This window comes from Taudactylus pleione, unplaced genomic scaffold (assembly GCF_031769625.1).
Source record: "Taudactylus pleione unplaced genomic scaffold, aTauple2 ptg000191l, whole genome shotgun sequence".
In the NCBI taxonomy this organism is placed as follows: Eukaryota; Metazoa; Chordata; class Amphibia; order Anura; family Myobatrachidae; genus Taudactylus; species Taudactylus pleione.
In genome coordinates, this window is record NW_028284593.1 from 2,099,396 (window position 1) to 2,120,176 (window position 20,781).

At 42.8% G+C, this 20,781-nt stretch overlaps 1 protein-coding gene across 3 annotated transcripts in view; it reads right to left on the bottom strand.

Moving 5' to 3' along the window:
- TXNRD2 (thioredoxin reductase 2) overlaps positions 1–20,781 on the bottom strand; it is a 187,325-nt gene that overhangs the window by 105,118 nt on the left and 61,426 nt on the right. For all 3 annotated transcript variants that reach the window (XR_015878950.1, XM_088476667.1, XM_088476668.1), the window contains exons 9-11: positions 9,540–9,559; positions 2,884–2,975; positions 2,579–2,753 (exon numbers count right to left, since the gene is read on the bottom strand). Coding sequence is in view for 2 of the 3 variants with exons in the window: in XM_088476667.1 (XP_088332793.1) it covers positions 2,579–2,753; positions 2,884–2,975; positions 9,540–9,559 (287 nt within the window). In the remaining variant the exon portion in view is untranslated. The remainder of the gene's footprint in view (positions 1–2,578; positions 2,754–2,883; positions 2,976–9,539; positions 9,560–20,781) is intronic.

The following is a 20,781-nucleotide window of genomic DNA, read 5'->3' on the forward strand; positions in this document are numbered from 1 at the left end:
CCTACACTTTCATCCTGGCTCCTAGATCTTAGAAAACTTTGTCAAGCCCTGTCATACACGCTAATTTATTAGCATTGATTACTTACCTTTACATTGTATTTATGTGCATTACACTTTTTTTGGTTGTTCGTTTTATGTATGTATTAATTTTATTTATGATCTAGCTATTGTTCTTAAAATATGAAATAATACATACTAATCTTAACATAGCTCTTGAATAAAAAATGATTTTATTTCTAGAGACTAGAACATTTATCGTGAAGGTTTTGTATTGTCGACTGAAAAGTGTTTTTGGAATGAAGACTAAAATGAAAGAAATGAAGACTAAAGTGGTTCTCTGATGTAATACGGCGCACTTTTCCTTTTTTTCAATCTTCATTATCTATGTTTTGCATCTCAAATAAACTGTTTATTTTACTTCTAGTCTTTATCCTCTCTTAAGCAGAAAGAAAACTATAACCTTCTGACTTCAATGAAAATAAATGTGAAATGTATATACAAATGTGTGACAAAATGCTTGCCATGATTATAGTATTTTTATTAGCTTGGTGATCAGGAAGTAGTAATGTTTTTAACTAGGACCAAGGGTTAAGAGGGCTCAATGTAAGGACACAGAACATCTATCCTCCTGGGAGCAGAGAGAGAGATTCTGCAACATATGGGACTTATCAAAGTGTGGCCCTACCAACATGTCTCTTTTCTTGTTTAATTGATGTGGTGATAACATTTACAGCAAACTGCAAAAATTAAAGTTGTAGTTGTCTTGAACAGATGTCAACAATGAGTTGGGTAGCTGAGCAGATCACAAAAAAAAAAAAACTTAATTTAATATTACTGGAGGTGGAAACCAACCAAAACACATTTACCTGTGGACAATTTTGAATTATCTGTATCCACTGTTCCATTTTAACCATCAATTCAAAAAATGTATATCAATATGCCAGCACACCAAGTTTCACAGTCCACTTTCTTATTTCATGCGTGTATTGAAAGTTACAGTGGAATAGTGACACTGGTAGAAAATGCAGTGTTGGCTTTAAACTGTATATAAAACATATGGCAACTTGAAATTTGAAAAGGTTTTTCCGCTGGAATGTAATTAAAGTACATTAAATGTGTTTCTTTTAAACAAAGTATGAAATGACAGATTCCACCGATCCTATATTATTTGAAAAATACATGTATGATCCCTGTCCTCAAGTCCGTGACTTATGAGCTATATTTTTGAAAAGCTACTGGTGATTTTTAATATTTACATAATTCGTGTGAAGACGATACGGTAACATTAATGAGTTTATACGATGACATCATCACCAAGATACACTATAAAATCCAATAGTAAAACTCCTACATTTCTCCATCAATAAATGCCAATAATGTACATGTTTCAGGCTACTGAGACTACTTTGTGTGTACAAAAGTGCTTAGGAGGGCCACCACACAGCCATGCATTAACTTTCTAAATAGGATATATTTCAGCCAGCCCATTAAGTGGCACATCTGCAGGCAGGAAATCCTAAAACTGCTAGTGTTCCACTGCTGTACCAGGGACACCTGGTGTGGGTCTGTTCACGCAGAGAAAAAAAGATCCACACAATTAACCAGATTTAACAGTACATGCATTTAATCTTAACAGGATGGAGTTTTAAAGGAAAAACAAAAACCTAAGGGAGTAAAGAGACAAATTGCCTTTATTTGTAGGTTTTTGCTGCTTGGATACAGAAAAACAAACACTACAGACTATTTATCCAAGCGCATATCTGTTTTCATTCACTGAACCTGGGCAAACACTGTATATACTGTATATGCAGTGGATTGCCGCAGATGATGCTAGCTGCTGTCTTAATGGTACCATTAATACTGGCAACTGTGGTATACACAAAAGCACAGAATGACGAGTAACGTTACTTGATTCAACTCTTATTATCTGTAATATTATAATACGTTATTTTTAAAGTGATCACATTTAAACAGGACTATATAAACTAATACATGTATCAGGATATCAGCAAAGTGGGGCAGAATAGAATATGAAGTGAATATTCCTGGCTATAGTGTGCATTATTGGCTGGAGACAAGGCTGTCTATGTGGATGGAAAGTGCAATTAATACAGGACACAAAGGCAGCATTATTTTGGACAACATTGGCAAACTTGCCAAATACTACTGTTACATTACATATTTTAAAGGGAAACACATCATACTTAAATGTATACTTCTATTGACATGGTTAGATTCCTAATACACAGTTTCCTGGCAGAGGTACTATTAAAAGTATAAGAAAACTTAAAAAAAAATCCAGTTTTGAGTGGAATAATATAAGTTAAAATCATTCACATAATCTTATTTACCTGAGGGTCAGCACCTCACTGCTTGTAAGACTAATGGACACACATCTGAACTGTGTACAATTCCTATGTGAATTAAATGACAGAATAAGCTTGACCTCTCTCTTAAAAAAGTGTGACAGAAGAAAGGTTTAATTCATATACAAGACTGGCTTGAGAAAACCAAAAAACATTTGACAGGTTTGTTCATTTAGGTATAACTCTGTTCTATAAAGCATCATTCAACTTACCTACAGCCCACATGACGGTGTCAAATACGTCCATTCCTTCTTTACCAGAATCAATGTTTTTCCAGGTCACCTGCAGTTTTCCATTATCCAGCTTTTCTACAATGGACGGAATACATTTCCTCAAGAGCTTTGTACCATAGGACTCCATATAATCTGTCACTAGGGCAGCCATTTGCTGTTGTAACGAAAGGTAACAAATATATGTTGATTTCAGGACTCATTTACCACATAATTCAAATTCCATAACACACATTCATACAGAATGGGTCAGCAACAGATATCTCAGGGACAATTTAGTTACATACCTGGTCAAACCCTCTGAGAGATATACTTCTCACCATGACAGTGGCATCCAGTCCAATTCCAGACAAGAACCCTGCACACTCCAATGAGACATCTAATAGAGGTTAGGTCATGGAAAACATTTTATTTTTCAGTTATCACAGTGTATGTGTGCGGAAAGAGGGCAGAGGCAAGGTAATGTTCTGTCATAAGCTGCTGCTGCTATTGTTCAAGGCCATTTACATTTGACATGTGTATGAGATTAGCATTTGGAGAATACTGTCTAAGTAACGGTGGACAAATTAAGTCACCTTGGCTATTCATACTCTGGCTTGGGATTATAAATAAGATATGATAGCAATTTAACCACAATCACCTATGCAATTGTGCTCTTAAAGGAAATACGTCTCCTCATCAATATGGCAAGAGGAAATTAAATTAAGTGCTGGAATCTAATAACTTACAGGAAAAGACAGAATGTGCTGAGGAGGTCTTATTGTGGTGACCACAAGGAAAGACAGGAGAGCAAGCAAGGGTCCCCAAGCTATAACACCACCATATAGCCCCTACTAGAAGCCTAATGTGGTGTTTGTGACCATTAAACATACTTGCCTGGATACAAATACCCTGCTTCAGTCTGAACTAAAAAGTACTTAACAGCAATCACACATAAACAGAAGATAATTTTTTTTGTATTAAAATAATTTTCATGTAAAACAGTAGTTATTTTTAAGTCCATCTATAATTCGCGCTCTCTCTCAAAAACAGCCACCAAGGTCTTCTATGGTCAAAAGGAAGAAAGAACGAGTGACTCAAAACCTATGGAAAAATGAACAACTCCATGTGCTTTCAGAGTGATTTATGTTTAAGGAACACACCTAATTTTTAATGGGGATTACGACTAAGCAGTACACAGTGCAGAGACAGTTTTCCCTGCACTCTGTACAAATCCAAAGTCCTCGTCTGAAGTGAGACAATAGGGTGCAGACTTTATAAATTAAACCTCAACACACTTACTTGCACTATGTACTGCTTAGTGCAGCCTTTTTCTTTTATTTATGATGGACAAGAATGACTTATCAGAGATATCCTGTGCAACTAAATTGAAGGTGCATCAAAGTTAAGCACAACATGTGCAGCTACAGCAGGGGTGGGCAATAAGTGGCCCTCCAGCTGCTGTTGCGTCTGTATGCTAATGCCGCAGCCGACCTCATTAATACCTAGACCCCAAAACCTTTAATTATGTCCACTAACACACTTCTATACTATTCCTCTATCTTAGATTACTTTTTATGGGGGTACAGGCTGATTTCTCCATTTTCAACTACACTTTTCGCCAGTCTTCAATGCAAGAAATATCGGGCGAATGTGTTATCTTGCCTTTTGCAATAGGATTGCTCAATTAACGGGAGTGCGCAAACATGTGAAAAGCAGCTACTTCGGGCGAATGGTCCGATAAGAAAACAACGTTATCATGGTTAATTGAATATAGCCTATGTCTAATGTTTATTATAAGTAATTTTTTTATTAGACATACAGATATGTATACTGTATCTAATACAAAGTACGTACAATAATTTTTAGACATGAAATGCGATTATTCCAATGATCATGGATATGTTTAATGTGACCATTGGAATACCACTTTACCATTTCCTATGCTATATATATATCAGTATAACATACTGCCGGACTTAAGCCCGGCGGATGAAATACCGATGCTGGAAGTCCGGTAGATGAAGCTCCCGACGGCGCCAGGTTAGTATCCTAACCCTCCCCTCTCCCCCCCCTAACTCTCCCTTAGGGGTGCCTAACCCTAATCTCCCCCCCTAGTGCCTAACCCTAACCTCCCCCCAGGGGTGCTTAAACCTACCCCACCCCCCAGTATTCCCATCCATCCATCTGCCAGAACTGAGCAGCTCCCACACCACCATCCTCAGACGGTCAAGTGGGACTGCAGATATAAACACACAGGCACCACAGAGAGAGTTCACATCCAGACCTCAATGCCCACCCAGTAAAATAGCTCTGACCAATACTGACTGATTACCTGTGGAGTATAGCTTGCAGTAAAGAATATCTACCATTGAACTGCAAATATCTCACAGAAACATAAAACCAGCAGCAACAGACCCAGGACAAATCTCACTGTACAGGGCACTAAATGTGCTGGAAGCTATTATTAATATGCGCTACTATTAGACAGCATTGGGACAAGAGATTATCTGGCAAAGAAGAGAGCAATCAACTCGATCGAAACAAGAGACCCTAACTCATAACAAATATAGATGCAGCATAGTCTGTTCAAATTTATAGAACCACAAGGATCTGAAAACTAATAACAGCTATCAACATCAACCTGCTTATGTGAACTCTGTTGAAGAGATCTCAATCTGAAACATAAATTCTTAATGACCCAATCACAGGAGAAGAAATGTCACACGATATGCACTCATTTAAGTCTTCTTTGGTGACAGCATTGACCTGAAATGATTAAAGTCTTAGGGGCCTATTCATTAAACCTAAAAATTCTCTAGAGATAATTAGGTTAAGAACTCGCATGGAGTTCTACCTAATTATAGGAGGAATTCATCATTCCACCTCTCCATAAGTATCTATTCCGAAAAGCTGTCATTTTTGCGATGACAGCTTTTCGGGAAATAGATATTTTTCCCTGCCTACACTACCTTATCGCATCTGGAAACAGTGCTGCGCATGCGCTGTTACATCTTTAAAACCAGGGCATGCGCAGCACTGCCTACAGATGCGTTAAGTTTGTGTACCCCCCTGATCCCCCCCCCCCCGACTTACCTGTCCGCGCAGCAGCCTCCGGCTCCGTCCTGCTGGTCTGTCATGTGGTTTCCCAGCAGACCACATGACAGATTAGAAAAAAAACAAACTTTTTTTTTTTTTCTAAACTTTCTTGTGCTCTGCTGGGGAGCACACATGTCCGACCAGCCTCCGGAGCCTGAGGACGGAGCAGAGCGCCGGAGGGACTCGTCGGTGGACCTGCACACGCGGATACAGGTAAGTCGATTCTGCTATTCGCCACCTCACAGTGGCGAATAGTAACTGCATCAAATTCCGAAAATTCATAATTTTCGGAATTTGATGAATACCACAATTTCCACATCCCCATACTAATGTATGGGGAGTGTGGAAATTAACGCAGGGGAACTTAGCAAGGAGATATCTGTGATATCTCCTGTGCTAAGTCTGTTCATGAATACCAAAATAGCGTTATTTAAGGAAAAGGCCCCTAAGTGACCAGAATAAACAAACGCCTGGTGTCTCTGGTCCACATGAACAAGTTGGCAAGTCCGGACTAACACTTGGGGGTAAATGTAATGGCCTGCGAGATGCAAGCATTGGCGAGTTTCTGTCAAGTCTGCCGATGTTTTAAAGGGGCGATCATCTATTACATTTCCCCAAATATCTTCTATAACTGATAAAAAGTGAAAACTGCTCTGAACTCCTAATAGCCCTGTATGCTAATAATACATTTGACTGCTGGCATTTCATACTAAATAAATGAATTTGAATTAAATGGAATACAATACTTGACGACGATCCCCCAGTAGAAGCTTATGGATGTTTATTCCTACCCAGGAACAACTCAAAAGGCAGAAGGCTATGACCACTGGATAAGGACCGATACCAATTTTTTTTACAATCTTACAACTGGAGATAATTTTCCAACATTTGCAGATCTCCAGACTAGGCTCAGACTTCCCATTACCAAATTCCACTTATACCAAAATATATAAGACATATCTATTAATCAGTCTCCCTCTCCCACCATATAGACCGTTGACCCACAATTAGCAGCTTGGTTAAACAAATATCTATATAAAAGGGTTCATCTCTACAGTGTCCAACATTCTCTCCTACGCAGTCTCCAAAGAGACAGATGTCCAAAAACTTTCCTTGGAAACAAATGTATGGAAGACATTGGACCCAGAAGAGTCGTACTAAACAGCTATCCGCTAACCGTGTTATAATAAAACAATGCACATATAAAAGGACTCTCTTGTTGGTAACTGGTTCTCTTCACACTCAACAGGATATTAGCACCACAGATTGCAGTGGACAGGACAGAGGTAATGCTACTACTTATACAAACTGAACAAAATGATGGTTAAATGTAAAAAGCTAATACTGTACATCAAATCATCTATATGTTTATAAACACCAAATCATATTATGTTACCCACCCCTGTCTCACAAATCTGGCAATCAAAATCATCCTCAATGCAGCTAAGTGCCAGCCTGCAGTCTCCTAAGAAACCCTCAATGCAAGGGGTAATTATAAGTGTATGAAATTCATATAGTATATTATGATATAGTATGGTATATAAGTATGGAATATATCACTTGCATCCTGAAATATTCCTCTATATTAAGGGTACTCCAGCATGCCGTCACAGGTTTGCAGTCATGGCATGTTAAAACTGTGGCAAGGCATGCTGGGATTTAGCTCCACAACAGCTGAAATGCCACATGTTGTCTACCCCTGCTTTATATTATTTGATAAAATATGGGGTTAACTGGCTACCTTTAATAATTTTAATTTGCTGTTCAGACAAATCAGCGGGCTGAGCCTACAGGAGTTTAACTAAACTAGAGCTAAAACATACGTGCCTACTTTTGAAAAGTATTTCCGGGAGATTGTGAAAGCAACACCTCTGAGCGTGGTGGTAAAGTGGACGTGTACTGCTACATCTGAGAGGTGTGTCATAAAATTTACTAGCATCCAAAACTAAACGAGCACCAAAGCAGTCAGTAAGATCTACTTGTTGATGAAAACACATACTTTTCAAGGCTTGCTCATCAGGGAGATAGTTACTATTTCAGGGAGTGGAAAGTATGAGCTACAAAACATACCTATTCCAGGTATTCTTCCCTATTAACTACTGAACAGCTACCTCTTCAACCCCCAATGCAGTGGTTCACAAACTTTTTTGAAACATGGCGCCTTAGAATATCAGCATTGTTTTCACGGCACCCCTAAGTTTAAGTTTGTTATTGAGAAATTCAGAAAAAAATCTAGTAAAAGAGTAAAGTGAAGTAAATTGTGCTTAACCGTCATCCTTAGGGTCAGTTATGTGGTGGTGGACAGGTTTGCTCTTCTGTTTGTTTACATATTTACCAGAAATAATTTGATTTGGTGCTGGACCACCAACCTGAGGCACCCCTGCAAGTGTCCCGAGACACCCCGGGGTGCCCAGGCGCACAGTTTGGGAACCACTGCCCCAATGGGTATAAAGCACCTATAGCATAAAGCATTCCTTGAACTTTCACACTCACATTACAAGATGATTCTTGCACCTCGCCTCACCTCACTTATCTTCCACCATATACAATACTGATACCAGACTTTACACATGCTTAAAATCAAAACTGTACAAACATGGAACATGACATGGGAACACGAGCTAATGCCCTGTGATAAGGACATAGAATGGTCATTGTCCAGTATAATTTATAACATTTACCAAATATATACAGTCCATTAGCAGCATACCAACACTATCTAATGAAAATGACAAATCTCAACGTTATTTGTACATGGTGATATTCACAATAATTATTTATCGGAACGGATGTCGGTGCAGCAGGTGCACTTCACCGAGGCCCCTGGGGTCTCAAGGGACACACTGTTTGTCTCACAGTCATAGTACCTGCCGTGTGATTTGCACCGCTACATGATAGCGATGGCCATCGACAGGGGATATCAGGTGGTTCTCTCTGCCATTTTTGGCAGACAGGGCTCCTGTGTTTTGTTTTTACCCCCAACGTGGGGGAAACGGAGCTCAACTCTGCCCCTGATGTGACACTCACAGACCTATTCCTCAATTGGCCTGCCTCCCAGTCTCTGCCTGCACTGCGATCAGTGTTAAGCTGCCCATCCATTTAACGATGCGGGGGACAACGGCACGATTATGACGCCGTCGTCTCCCGCGGGGTGAACTGCATACACTGAACGTTCACCGTTGATAGGTTCTTGCCATCAATATAAAACACAGATGGCACCATCAATGGCCATCCATACTATATAATTCATGACAAGCAGCCTGCTTGGATACACTCCACTTCTTTCTGTTACCGGGCAATGAGGCATAGGGAGGACATGACATCACTATCTGACTCAGTCTCATCCTGGGCAAGAAGAGTGAACCAGCTAGTGAGTGATATTTCACACTGTGAATGGCCTCTACTTAACAATGCACTAGCCATGTCGTGTATGTAAAAGCACTTCTATATTAAGTAAACAGTGCTCAGTCTGGATGTAATGCACTCACTCTCCAGGATTAGGAACCAATCACAAGAATTCATGGCCCTAGAACATTGCTTCCATGAGGAAACTGTGGTTGGGCACAGTGATGGTGGCACGTGCCACTGACTTGGAGGATGAGGCTGTAGAACTGATATATTGTCTGTTTCCCATTCCCATTTCACAAAAAAAGGTGCTATATGTTTTTTTGTTTGTGGGCACAGCATATTTTTACACCTGAGCTCACTGCACACTAGTTCCGCCAAGGTTTGCAAGCATTCATATTCCTGCAATGTAAGCATTATTCTATTACTCAGTGACAGGATCACTGCATTTTGGCTTTAAGAGCAAACAGTATGGAGTTTATGAGAAGTGATAACAAGAGAGTCTGATGTAAAAGGATACAGCTGGCTCCAACAACCAATCTGCCAAGAGAATAAACAGAATTTTTAGTTTTTTTTTTATTGTATTCTGTCCCATAAATACCACACCTCAAACGCATCCTAATTATTGTGCGATTACAAGATTAGGCATATAATCTGTCCTTCTATAAGAGGAAATAGTAAACAGAACGCCTTCCAAGCTCATAAAATTAGAGTGTACAATGTGGAATACAAGAATCTCACATTGGACAGGAGTCACCTAATGTGCAATAAAAATCTTATGAATGACAACTTGCAAAGTGGAATTTACCATAAATGACAGCATGGAATGCAGTACAAAATGTTCTCAGTAGACAACGAACAGCTAAACACCTAACTTAAAGCAATATTATCTGTCATGTTGTACTTATTCAAATATTGGGCAGCATTCTGTGAACACTGAAATCCTTGTTTGTTTTTTATAAATTATTATTATTAGGAATTACTGTGTGTCTCGCTCTGTGATAAGCAGTGTCGGACTGGTGCATGAAGGGCCCACCGGGGTGAATTCAGTAGTAGGCCCATTTTTAGAGGGTGTGGCCAGCCACCACAGACACTTATATAGAAACTACAAGATTGGTTATCTAAGAGAACCAAGGACCCATGTTTATCAGAAGTCCTGCCCCACCAGGTAACTAACCCTCTAATAGAGTTTCAGTGCACAGTTTTCAACCTGACCCCTAGAGGAGAGGTTGGGCACTCACGCAGAGGATTTCCCCAGTAGGCCAGTCTGATATTGACCATTCAGTTGTACTGGCTTCATATCAGCCACATAGATGTTGTCACATGGCTTTTTATATAACACAGTACTTGCGCTCTTCTGTGGTAGGTATCAATCTTACAGCAGATAAAGTCTTGCACTAATCCTATGAGTTGTCCTCCTTATTTCTGTTTAAATGCAAAAATTTGGCAGAGAAGACACTCCCTTCTTCTGGACCATTTATAATTTCCTCGGTACTCAAAGTCCCTCTTTCCTGGCCAGTCCAGCAGCCCACTATTTACAGAGTTGAACGTAGCTGCTTGGTAGGGCGTTCAACGCCGTAAATAGCGGGCTGCTGGACCAGCCAGGAAAGAGGAACTTTGAGTACCGAAGAAATTATAAATGGTCCATAAGAATGGAGTGTCTTCTCTACAGAATTTTTGCATTTAAACAAAAATAAGGAGGACAAATCATAGGATTAGTGCAAGATTTTTATCTGCTATAAGATTGATACCTACCACAGAAGAGCGCAAGTAACCGCAAGTACTGTGTTATATTTGACTTTGATATAGGGTGTTTGTGATTACCCTTGCGATTACTGCAGCACGGTTGATTTGGAGCGCAAGTTTCATTAATATTGTTATACATGGCTTTTTATACTTTAGCCATACATGGGCAGATTAATTGGACATATATGGCACTCAGGTTGCACAGTACTTTTGCTAGTGTGGTCAGCAAATGACTAGAAGTAGAAGCATAAAGAGGTAATTTGCCACAGAGTTTTGCCCATGTGTGAAAATACTTTGGTTTCAAGCTCATTCGGCTGCATACAGCAATATAGGGGACATATGCATGTATGGCAGAATGTTTAGCCATCTTCAATTCTGATCACACTTACAAGCCTGCAGTCCTGGATTAAAGGTAAATTGACAAGCTAAAATGTTTTCAAGGTATAATAATATTTTACGGTACAATTGTGCTACAGTAAAAATTTGCAGTGTTGACCCTTCTTTTTCAAGACCTTTGCAATTCACCTTGGCATGCTGTCAATCAACTTCTGGGCCACATACTGACTGATGGCCGCCCATTCTTACCTAATCAATGCTTTTTTAGGTTTTTGTTTGTCCACCCGCCTCTTGAGGATTGACCACAAGTTCTCAATGGGATTACGGTCTGGGGAGTTTCCTGGCATTGACCCAAAATTTCATTGTTTTGTTCCCTGAGCCACTTAGTTATCACTATTGCCTTATGGCAAGGTGTTCCATCATGCTGGAAAAGGCATTGTTCATCAACAAACTGTTCTTGGATGGTTGGGAGAAGTTGCTCTTGGAGGATGTTTTAGTACCCATTCTTAATTCATGGCTGTGTTCGTAGGCAAAACTGTGAGTGAGCCCACTCCATTGGCTGAGAAGCAACCCCACAAATGAATGGTGTCAGGATGCTTTACTGTTGGCATGACACAGGACTGATGGTAGCGCTCACCTTTCCTTCTCCGGAAAAGCATTTTTCCAGATGCCCCAAACATTCTGAAAGGGGATTCATCAGAGAAAATAACTTTACCCCAGTCCTCAGCAGTCCAATCCCAGTACCTTTTGCAAAATATCAGTGTGTCCCTGATGTTTTTCCTGGAGAGAAGTGGCTTCTTTGCTGCCCTGCTTAACACCAGTCTTTGCCTCACTGTGCGTGAAGATGCACTCACACCTGCCTGCTGCCATTCCTGATCAAGCTCTGCACTGGTGGTGCCCCGATCCCGCAGCTGAATCAACTTTAGGAACGGTCCTGGGGCTTGCTGGACGTTCTTGGGCGCCTACTTGAAGCCTTCTTCACTACTATTGAACCTCTCTCGAAGTTCTTGATGATTTGATAAATGGTTGATTTAGGTGAAATCTTACTAGCAGCAATATCCTTGCCTGTGAAGCCCTTTTTGTGTAAAGCAATGATGACTGCAATGTTTCCTTGCAGATAACAATGGTTAACAGAGAAAGAACAATGATTTGAAGCTCCACCCTCCTTTTAAAGCTTCCAGCCTGTTATTCTAAATCAATCAGCATGACAGAGTGATCTCCAGCCTTGTCCTCATCAACACTCTCACCTGTGTTAACGAGAGAATCACTGACATGATGTCAGCTGGTCCTTTTGTGGCAGGGCTGAAATGCAGTGGAAATGTTGTTTTTGGGATTTAGTTCATTGTCATGGCAAAGAGGGACATTGCAATTCATCTGATCGCTCTTCATGACATTCTGGAGTATATGTAAATTGCCATCATAAAAACTTAAGCAGCAGACTTTGTGAAAACCAATACTTGTATCATTCTCAAATCTTTTGGCCATGGCTGTACAACTATCCCTTGATGAAGTCTACATCATAGACGAAACGTGTCGTATTGGGAGGAAAAGGACTTCTCACCCTGATAACATCCCGATCCCATTAATGGACAGAAAAGCTTATTTATTTTATACTGGATGTACGTTTTCTGCTAACTAATGTGAGCTGAGATCCATCCTGTCTGTTTTTTCTTTTTTATAATGTGTTATTAAAGATGTATTTTGATAAAAAAGTTTCTCTGCTTTCTGGGTGTAGAGGACAATACGAAATTACCTTATAGCGAACACCTTTGAAAGCACAAGAGATTGAAATTGAAGGTATAAAGACATACTTTATGAAAGTACGCACAATGGTTTTATTTTATTGTGGTTTTTTTTCCCTTCCTTAGGATACCTATAGCATGAACCAAGTTATGGTCTGAAGAAAAAGGCGTAAGATAAGCAAACTCTCTCTTTTATAATTTATTTTTCACATTGCACTTTATTGTGTATACCACTTGAAGGCACTGGCTATCTCCACTCATAATAGAAAAAAATAAAAAATTCTCATCCATCCATCCATCCATCCCTCCCTCCCTCCCTCTCTCTCCCTCTCTCTCTCTCTCTCTCTCTCTCTCTCTCATATATATATATATATATCAAACAGATGGCGGTGGCACTCCAAGTAATTAGTCACTAAGACCGACTCATCAGACCTCAATAATGTTTAATTTCAACGTTTCAGTCCTTGCGGACCTTTGTCAGGAGAAGGTCTGCGAGGACTGAAACGTTGAAATTAAACATTATTGAGGTCTGATGACCCGGTCTTAGTGACTAATTACTTGGGAGTGCCACCGCCATCTGTATGATGTTTATTCTATTTCCGCGGAGGGCACCCACAGTATACTCTACAAAGGAAGAGTGCCCCTTCTTAACACCAGGCCTGCTTCTGTTTATTTATATATACACATATATACACACACATATATATATATATATATATATATACATACACACATATATATATATATATATATAGCACTCCCTTAAGTGGATTTTTGAAAGATAAATTGGCAAGCTAAAATTATTTCAAGGTATAATATATTCTACGGTACAATTGTGCTACAGGAAAAATGTGATTTGTTCTCTTTGTTCAACATTTTTTTTTTTGGTAGCACAAATCACTTCACAGGTCTGGAATCATAAATTCCATTTGGGACATTTCTCATACATTTTTATGAGGTGATATACAGAACTCTTATGAAACATATGCAGTAGTTTTTGAAGATATGAATAGTTGAGCTATAGGAATTAGAGAGAGTTGCACTTGCTAGTTTATGTACAAAGATTAATAACTGTATATGCATATATATATTTTGTAATCGCCAACGTAAAAGTCTCGTCATTAAGGGATAAAGCAATGTTCTATAACTGGGGTGTCAACATGTAGTACGAGAATCACCATGGCTTATCTCAGATTAAAGTGTTACTTTATCCTGTTAAATAAACCCCAAAATTGTAACTAAAATTTATTAAGATTCAATAAAACATTTAAAATTAATTATAAATGTTACTCAAATGTGCAACATTTGCAGAATACTTTAGAGGGTATGCGTTCAGCATCCTGGTGGTCTGGATGCCGATACTCCTATTACCGATGCCGGTCAGAAGCCCGCCGTCGTCATCCGCACCGCCAGGATACCGACGGTAAGTATCGGGGTGTTGGGGGGGTAAATTTAGGGTGTGGGATTAGGCCCTAGGGGGAGGGTTAGGCACTAAGGGGGAGGGTTAGGGTTAGGCACCGTGGAGAAGGAGGTTAGGGTCAGGCACCAAAGAGGGGGGTTAGGGTAGGGAGAGGGGGAGGGTTAGCATACCGACCATCAAGCGTCAGCATGTTTTACCCTTTCAAGATGCCGGCATTGGGATTATAACAGCCAGGATCCCGAACGCCAGCATCTCATACAGATTCCCTTTAGGGTGCTCTTTTAGTTCACATTTTTTGTTCCATCCTATGGCAGCACCAACTGCAATCACTTGTTGGTCTGATTGACAGTCCGGACAGAAAAATCTGACATAGAGATCCAACTAATTAACTCCAGGATGTATACAGTGGGTGGGAGAAGTACGACAGATGCAGCAGTGTGCAAATACAGAACACACATAGAATTTTATGTATCCTGTGTTTCCAACAATAGAAAAGAAATAATCTTCTCCAGGTTCCTGACAAAAGGAAAGTGTTTACATTTTATGAGAGGTATGAAGTGTTTGTTCAACACCTATCATTTTAATTACAGCTCTCACATTAATGCCCACTTTTAAAAATCTCCAAATACGTTTCATTTTACCATGCATATTTGCACAACCGTCAACCAACCACACCCGCTGTTAAAATACTGTGGAAAGCTTTCAGTCTTTAAAAGGTCCTTCATATTAATTGTGAGAGGTTGTTGGGGTGTTTAGTTAGGTATCAGCTGCAGAGACATGAGATGTGGGTGGTCTAGTCACAGAAGATCACTGAACCTTTGGGAAGCATCAGAATAATGTTAAAATGTTTGATTCCGACGTCATTCGAAATCCTTGTTGGTGCTAATAATATAATACCTTTTTAAGAAAACAAGCATTATATCTCTGCAAATGAGGCTGAGAAGCCGCTGGGGGGCCAACAGTTAGTTTGGTAGATCCTGTGAGTTACACGTGACAGGAATGTGCCTGGGGTAATTGTCTGGAGTACAAGTGAAGCTTACTCAGACAGCTCAAGCTTACAACTGCTCAGCTATTGTATAGCTAGGTTTATCTTGTATTCCAGCAAGGCTCAGGGGATCAGACCTGGATTTACATATTTTAGGAAGGAAGAGCTGTGTAGACAGAGGCTTGCTGCTCCACCTGAAAACGATGGACTGGCAATGGGAAAATGTGTGGTTTGGAAGCAGCCAAGGACATAGCATTGTTAACATCCAGGTTCCTTTTCCCGGAGTGTGTCATATTATCAATGCCTTGCTTTAATTACGCACAATTACATTAAAACCGCAGGATATTACCTGCAGAATTTCATGTAGCCTGAGAAATCCTACAGTATATGTACTATATTAAATCAACAATGTTGATTTGTAATATGAGAGCGCTGTTGATGAATAGTTCAGCTTCTTTTAAATAACTATACACACAATCGCAAACAATATATAGACTAAAAAAAAATAATAAAATCCTCTTCCGTTTCCACTAGAAATTGATACCAAAATCCCTTTTATAATAAAAGGTCAAAAACTGAGGCTCCTTGACAAAGATCCATTATTGGATTGAAACGCGGTGGCAGCAAGAGGATCCGCTATATGCTTCAAAGAATTTTATTCTGTTCTATCAAGCCGAGTGAGCTGGCTGACTTTAGGAATGACGCAATATGAATGAGAGGAAATATATGCCGAATATCGCAGAAATGTAGAAGATTCGGAAGGGGATTGATTGCTAAACTCTCAAAATAATAAAAACGGAGACACGCTCCCGGTGAATCTGCTAGTCAGCCAGTGTAACCAAGCACGGGATAGCCGGGAACCCAACAAAGGAACGGTAGCTGTGGGGGAGGAAAAGAATCCTCAAGAAACATCGAGGTACATCAGCACGTGAGTGAGAAACTGCTAAGGAAATATACCAACACAGCGTCTATTTGCCTCCGTGGGTCTGGTGAGCTCCCTGGTTAAATTGTTTCTCTCCTTTGCACTCGTGTTTATTTTAAGAGACATTGTATTTTTTTAAAGAACTTTTATGGAACACTAAAATAAAGCTGTTTTTTTTTTTGGGAAATATAAACTCCGCTTTGTGAGTTTGAGATTTGGGTGGAATTAATGCTGGACTATTCCCATTTAATAATTATGGCTAGGTTCTTTATGCTGAAGTCTTATCCAGGAAAATAGACTAATTAATCAACACAATGTATGTACATTGGGATTAAGATTGAGGAGAAGAGAGTATTTCTGGAAAAAGGGAGGACTGCTTTTTCCTTTTTTTTTCTTGTCTTTCTATTTCTTCAGTTTGTGACCTTTTATTATAAAAATATGAGATATGGTAAGAACTTACCCTTGTTATCTCTATTTCTACGAAGTCCATAGGGTTCCACAGGATACCTTGGGGTATAGGTGTGACGTCAGTCGCAGGGCACCAAAGAGTTAAGCTTTCAGCCTCCCAGGATGCACTAGGTCCCCCTCCTATACCCCGCCCCCGGGCCAAGGCACCTCAGTTAGTTACCAAGCCATAGGCCAGAGGAGGAGAAGGAAGAGAGAGAACAAAGATCTGGACACATACAAGAATCACATTCTCACCAGAGGGAGACGGAAAACCGGTGGCCAGAGCAAAGCCCATCTGCAGCACAGGTGCGACAGGGCGGGAGTCCTGTGGAACCCTATGGACTTCGTAGAAATAGAGATAACAAGGGTAAGTTCTTACCATATCTCATATTTTCTACTTCAGGGTCCATAGGGTATCCACAGGATACCTTGGGGATGTCCCAAAGCAGTATCCTTTAAGGGTGGGGACGCTCCTGTGCAGAAAGGAAAATCCGCCGCCCGAAGGAAGCATCCTGAGAGGCGAAGGTGTCAAACCTGTAATACCTCACGAAGGTATGGACAGAAGACCACGTAGCAGCCTTGCAGATCTGAACTGCCGAGGCACCACGTCGAGCTGCCCACGAAGGACCCACAGACCTAGTGGAATGAGCCTTCAGAGAAGGAGGGACCGGTAGGCCTTCATGAAGATAAGCTTCAGAAATAGCCATACGGATCCAGGCTGCCAAAGTTTGCTTTGAAGCAGGCCAACCCTTTTTACGGAAGCCATAGAGGACAAACAAAGCGTCCGACTTCCTAAACGAAGAAGTGCGGTCAACATAAGTCCTTAAGGCCCGCACAACATCCAAAGAGGCCTCACCCACGGAAAGACCCGGTGAGTTAAAGGCCGGAACAACTATTTCCTCGTTAACATGAAACTGGGAAACAACTTTGGGAAGAAACTCGGGCCGAGTGCGGAGCACTGCCCTGTTCCCATGAAAAACCAAGAAAGGGGGTCTACAAAAAAGAGCCCCTAACTCAGAAACACGTCTGGCCGAAGCAATGGCCAGAAGGAAAACAGTCTTAGCTGTTAGCCATTTAATATCCACTGAGCCCAGTGGTTCAAACGGCGGTCCTTGGAGAGCCCTCAGGACCACAGCCAAATCCCAAGGCGCCACAGGTGGAACAAAGGGCGGCTGAATACGGAGAACACCTTGCATAAAGGTGCGCACATCCGGGATTGTAGCAATCCTACGGTGAAACCAGACAGATAGGGCCGAAACCTGTACCTTCAAAGAAGCAAGGCGAAGCCCATGATCTAGTCCCGCTTGCAGGAAGGCGAGAATCCGAGACAGACGAAACTCCCGCGGTGCATAGCCTCTCGGTCGACACCACTGGAAGAACGTATGCCACACGCGATGGTATATCCTCGCGGAAGACGGTTTCCGAGCTCGTAACATGGTACGCACCACAGAGCTGGAAAACCCCCGGGACCTCAGCATGGCCGTCTCAATAGCCACGCCATCAAAGACAGCCGAGTCAGGTCCGGGTGAAGACAAGGACCCTGAGACAGAAGGTCCGGTCGTAGCGGCAACCGCAGAGGACTGTCCACGGACAGACCCTGAAGGTCTGAGAACCAGTGCCGTCTGGGCCACGCGGGAGCTATCAACAGGAGCGTCCCTCCTTCCTGTTTGAATTTCCGGATTACCCATGGAAGAAGGGAGACCGGAGGGAACAGGTATGCGAACCTGAACGTCCACCGGACGGACAGAGCATCCACCAGAGACGCCCCTTCGTCTCCTGTGCGAGACCCGTACACCGGCAACTTGTTGTTGTGCCGGACGCCATGAGGTCGATTTCTGGAAGACCCCACCTGTCCACCAGTAGTTGAAAAACGTCCGGGTGCAGGGACCATTCCCCTGGATGAACGTCCTGGCGACTTAGAAAGTCCGCCTCCCAATTTAGCACTCCCGGGATGAAGACCGCTGATATGGCCGGAAGATTGCGCTCCGCCCAAACCAGGATCCGAGAGACCTCTACGAGAGCTGCCCGACTGCGAGTTCCTCCTTGCCTGTTTATGTAGGCCACTGTGGTAGCATTGTCCGACTGGATCTGCACCGGGTGACCCTGGAGAAAACGCTGTGCCTGCAGGAGAGCATTGAAGACCGCACGGAGTTCCAAGATATTTATTGGAAACTCCGCTTCTGTCGGCGTCCACCTGCCCTGGAACAAGTGTGGACCCGAAACTGCTCCCCAGCCCCGAAGACTGGCGTCCGTTGTCAACAGGACCCAATTTGGAACCCAGAACGGACATCCCTTGTTGAGGTGGGTCGTGTTTAACCACCACGCAAGGGACAGGCGAACCTCCGGGGTGAGCACAATCGTCTGGAACTTCAGAGACTGAGGCAGCCCGTTCCACTTGGACAGGATCAGGTGCTGCAGAGGTCTGGAGTGAAACTGGGCGTATTCCACCATGTCGAACACCAACACCATGGAGCCCAGTAACCTCATCGCCGTGTGTAAGGACACCCGGCGGCTGTGCAGACAACTGCGCACCCTAGACTGTAAAGCAGAGATCTTGTCCTCCGTCACGAAGATCCTTTGCTGTCCCGAGTCCAATAAGGCTCCAAGATGCAGAATCCTCCGAGACGGGATTAGAGTGGACTTCTGCCAGTTGATTAGCCAGCCGTGCCGTTGCAGCCGTGCAATGGTCAGGTCCAAGTGGTGTAACAGGAGCTCTGGAGATCCTGCCACCAATAACAGGTCGTCCAAGTACGGCAATATGCGGACTCCTTGCAGCCGCAGAGAAGCCGCCATGACCGCCATCACCTTGGTGAAAACACGCGGTGCTGTCGCCAGGCCAAAAGGTAACGCCCGAAACTGGAAGTGGTCGCTGCGGATTGCAAACCGAAGGAACTCTTGATGGCGCAAAAGAATAGGGACATGCAGGTAAGCGTCCTGTATGTCCAATGACACCATGTAGTCCCCAGGTTCCAGCGCCAGAATGATGGACCGTAGGGTCTCCATCCGAAACTTCGGGACCCGCAAAGACTTGTTGAGTGCTTTGAGGTTGAGAATCGGACGATATGACCCATTGGGTTTCTGTATCAAAAATAGATTTAAATAGAAACCCTGGCCCCTCTGGGAGAATGGAACAGACACTATAACTCCAGCCTGGAGCATAGTGTGCAATACCTTCCGCAGCTCCGTAGCCTTGTTCCGGTCTGATGGTAGACCCGTGGTGAAGAATCGAGCCGGGGGTCTGTGCCGGAAGGAGAGGGCGTACCCGTGGGAGACCACCTCCAGAACCCAAGTGTCTGTCGTAGTGAACGACCAACACCGGGAGAACTGCAGCAGGCGGCCTCCCACCCTGGGATCCCCCAAGGGGAGACCCGGACCGTCAGGCCGCAGGCTTGTCATCTGGCTTGGGGGCCGGACGTCTGGTACTCCATGCCTGTTTCCGGGGCTTGACCGATTTCTTAGGGCCAGCCTGTCGAGGAAACGACTGTGGTTTGGGCCTGCCCTGGGCCCTAGATGACCGAAAGGACGATGGTCCCGAACCAGAAGGAGCAGCGGCCGACGGAAGACAAGCAGATTTGGCTGCCGCCAGCGTGGCCACAATCTTATCCAGATCCGGACCGAAGAGAACTTCTCCGGTAAACGGCAACGCTTCCAGACCTTTCTTGGAATCTGCGTCCGCCTTCCAGGATCGCAGCCACAAGGTGCGACGAGCAGCTACCGCTGCTGAAGAAATTCTAGACACCAGAGTACTAATGTCTAGAGCCGCCTCGTTGATGTAGGTGGCCGAATCACGGAGATTGCCAATCAACTCCGCCTGTTCGGCCGGACAGTCGGATTCAAAAGAAGCCTCTAATGAATCCGCCCAGCGCTCCATCGCTCTGGCAACCCAGCAAATGGCCATAGCCGGCCGTGCTGCCCCCCCTGCAAGGGAATAAGCGGACTTCAGGCAGATTTCTACCTTGCGGTCCGTAGCATCCTTAAGGGAGGACATGGATGGCATCGGCAATGTGGCACTACGGACAAGACGGGTCACGTGAGAATCCACCTGTGGAGGGGATTCCCACTTAGCAAAATAATTATCCGCGAACGGATAAGCCACCGCCAGGCGTCTCTGCGGCTGGTATCTTTTGCCAGGTTGTTTCCACGCCTCCTCTAAATGGTCCACCA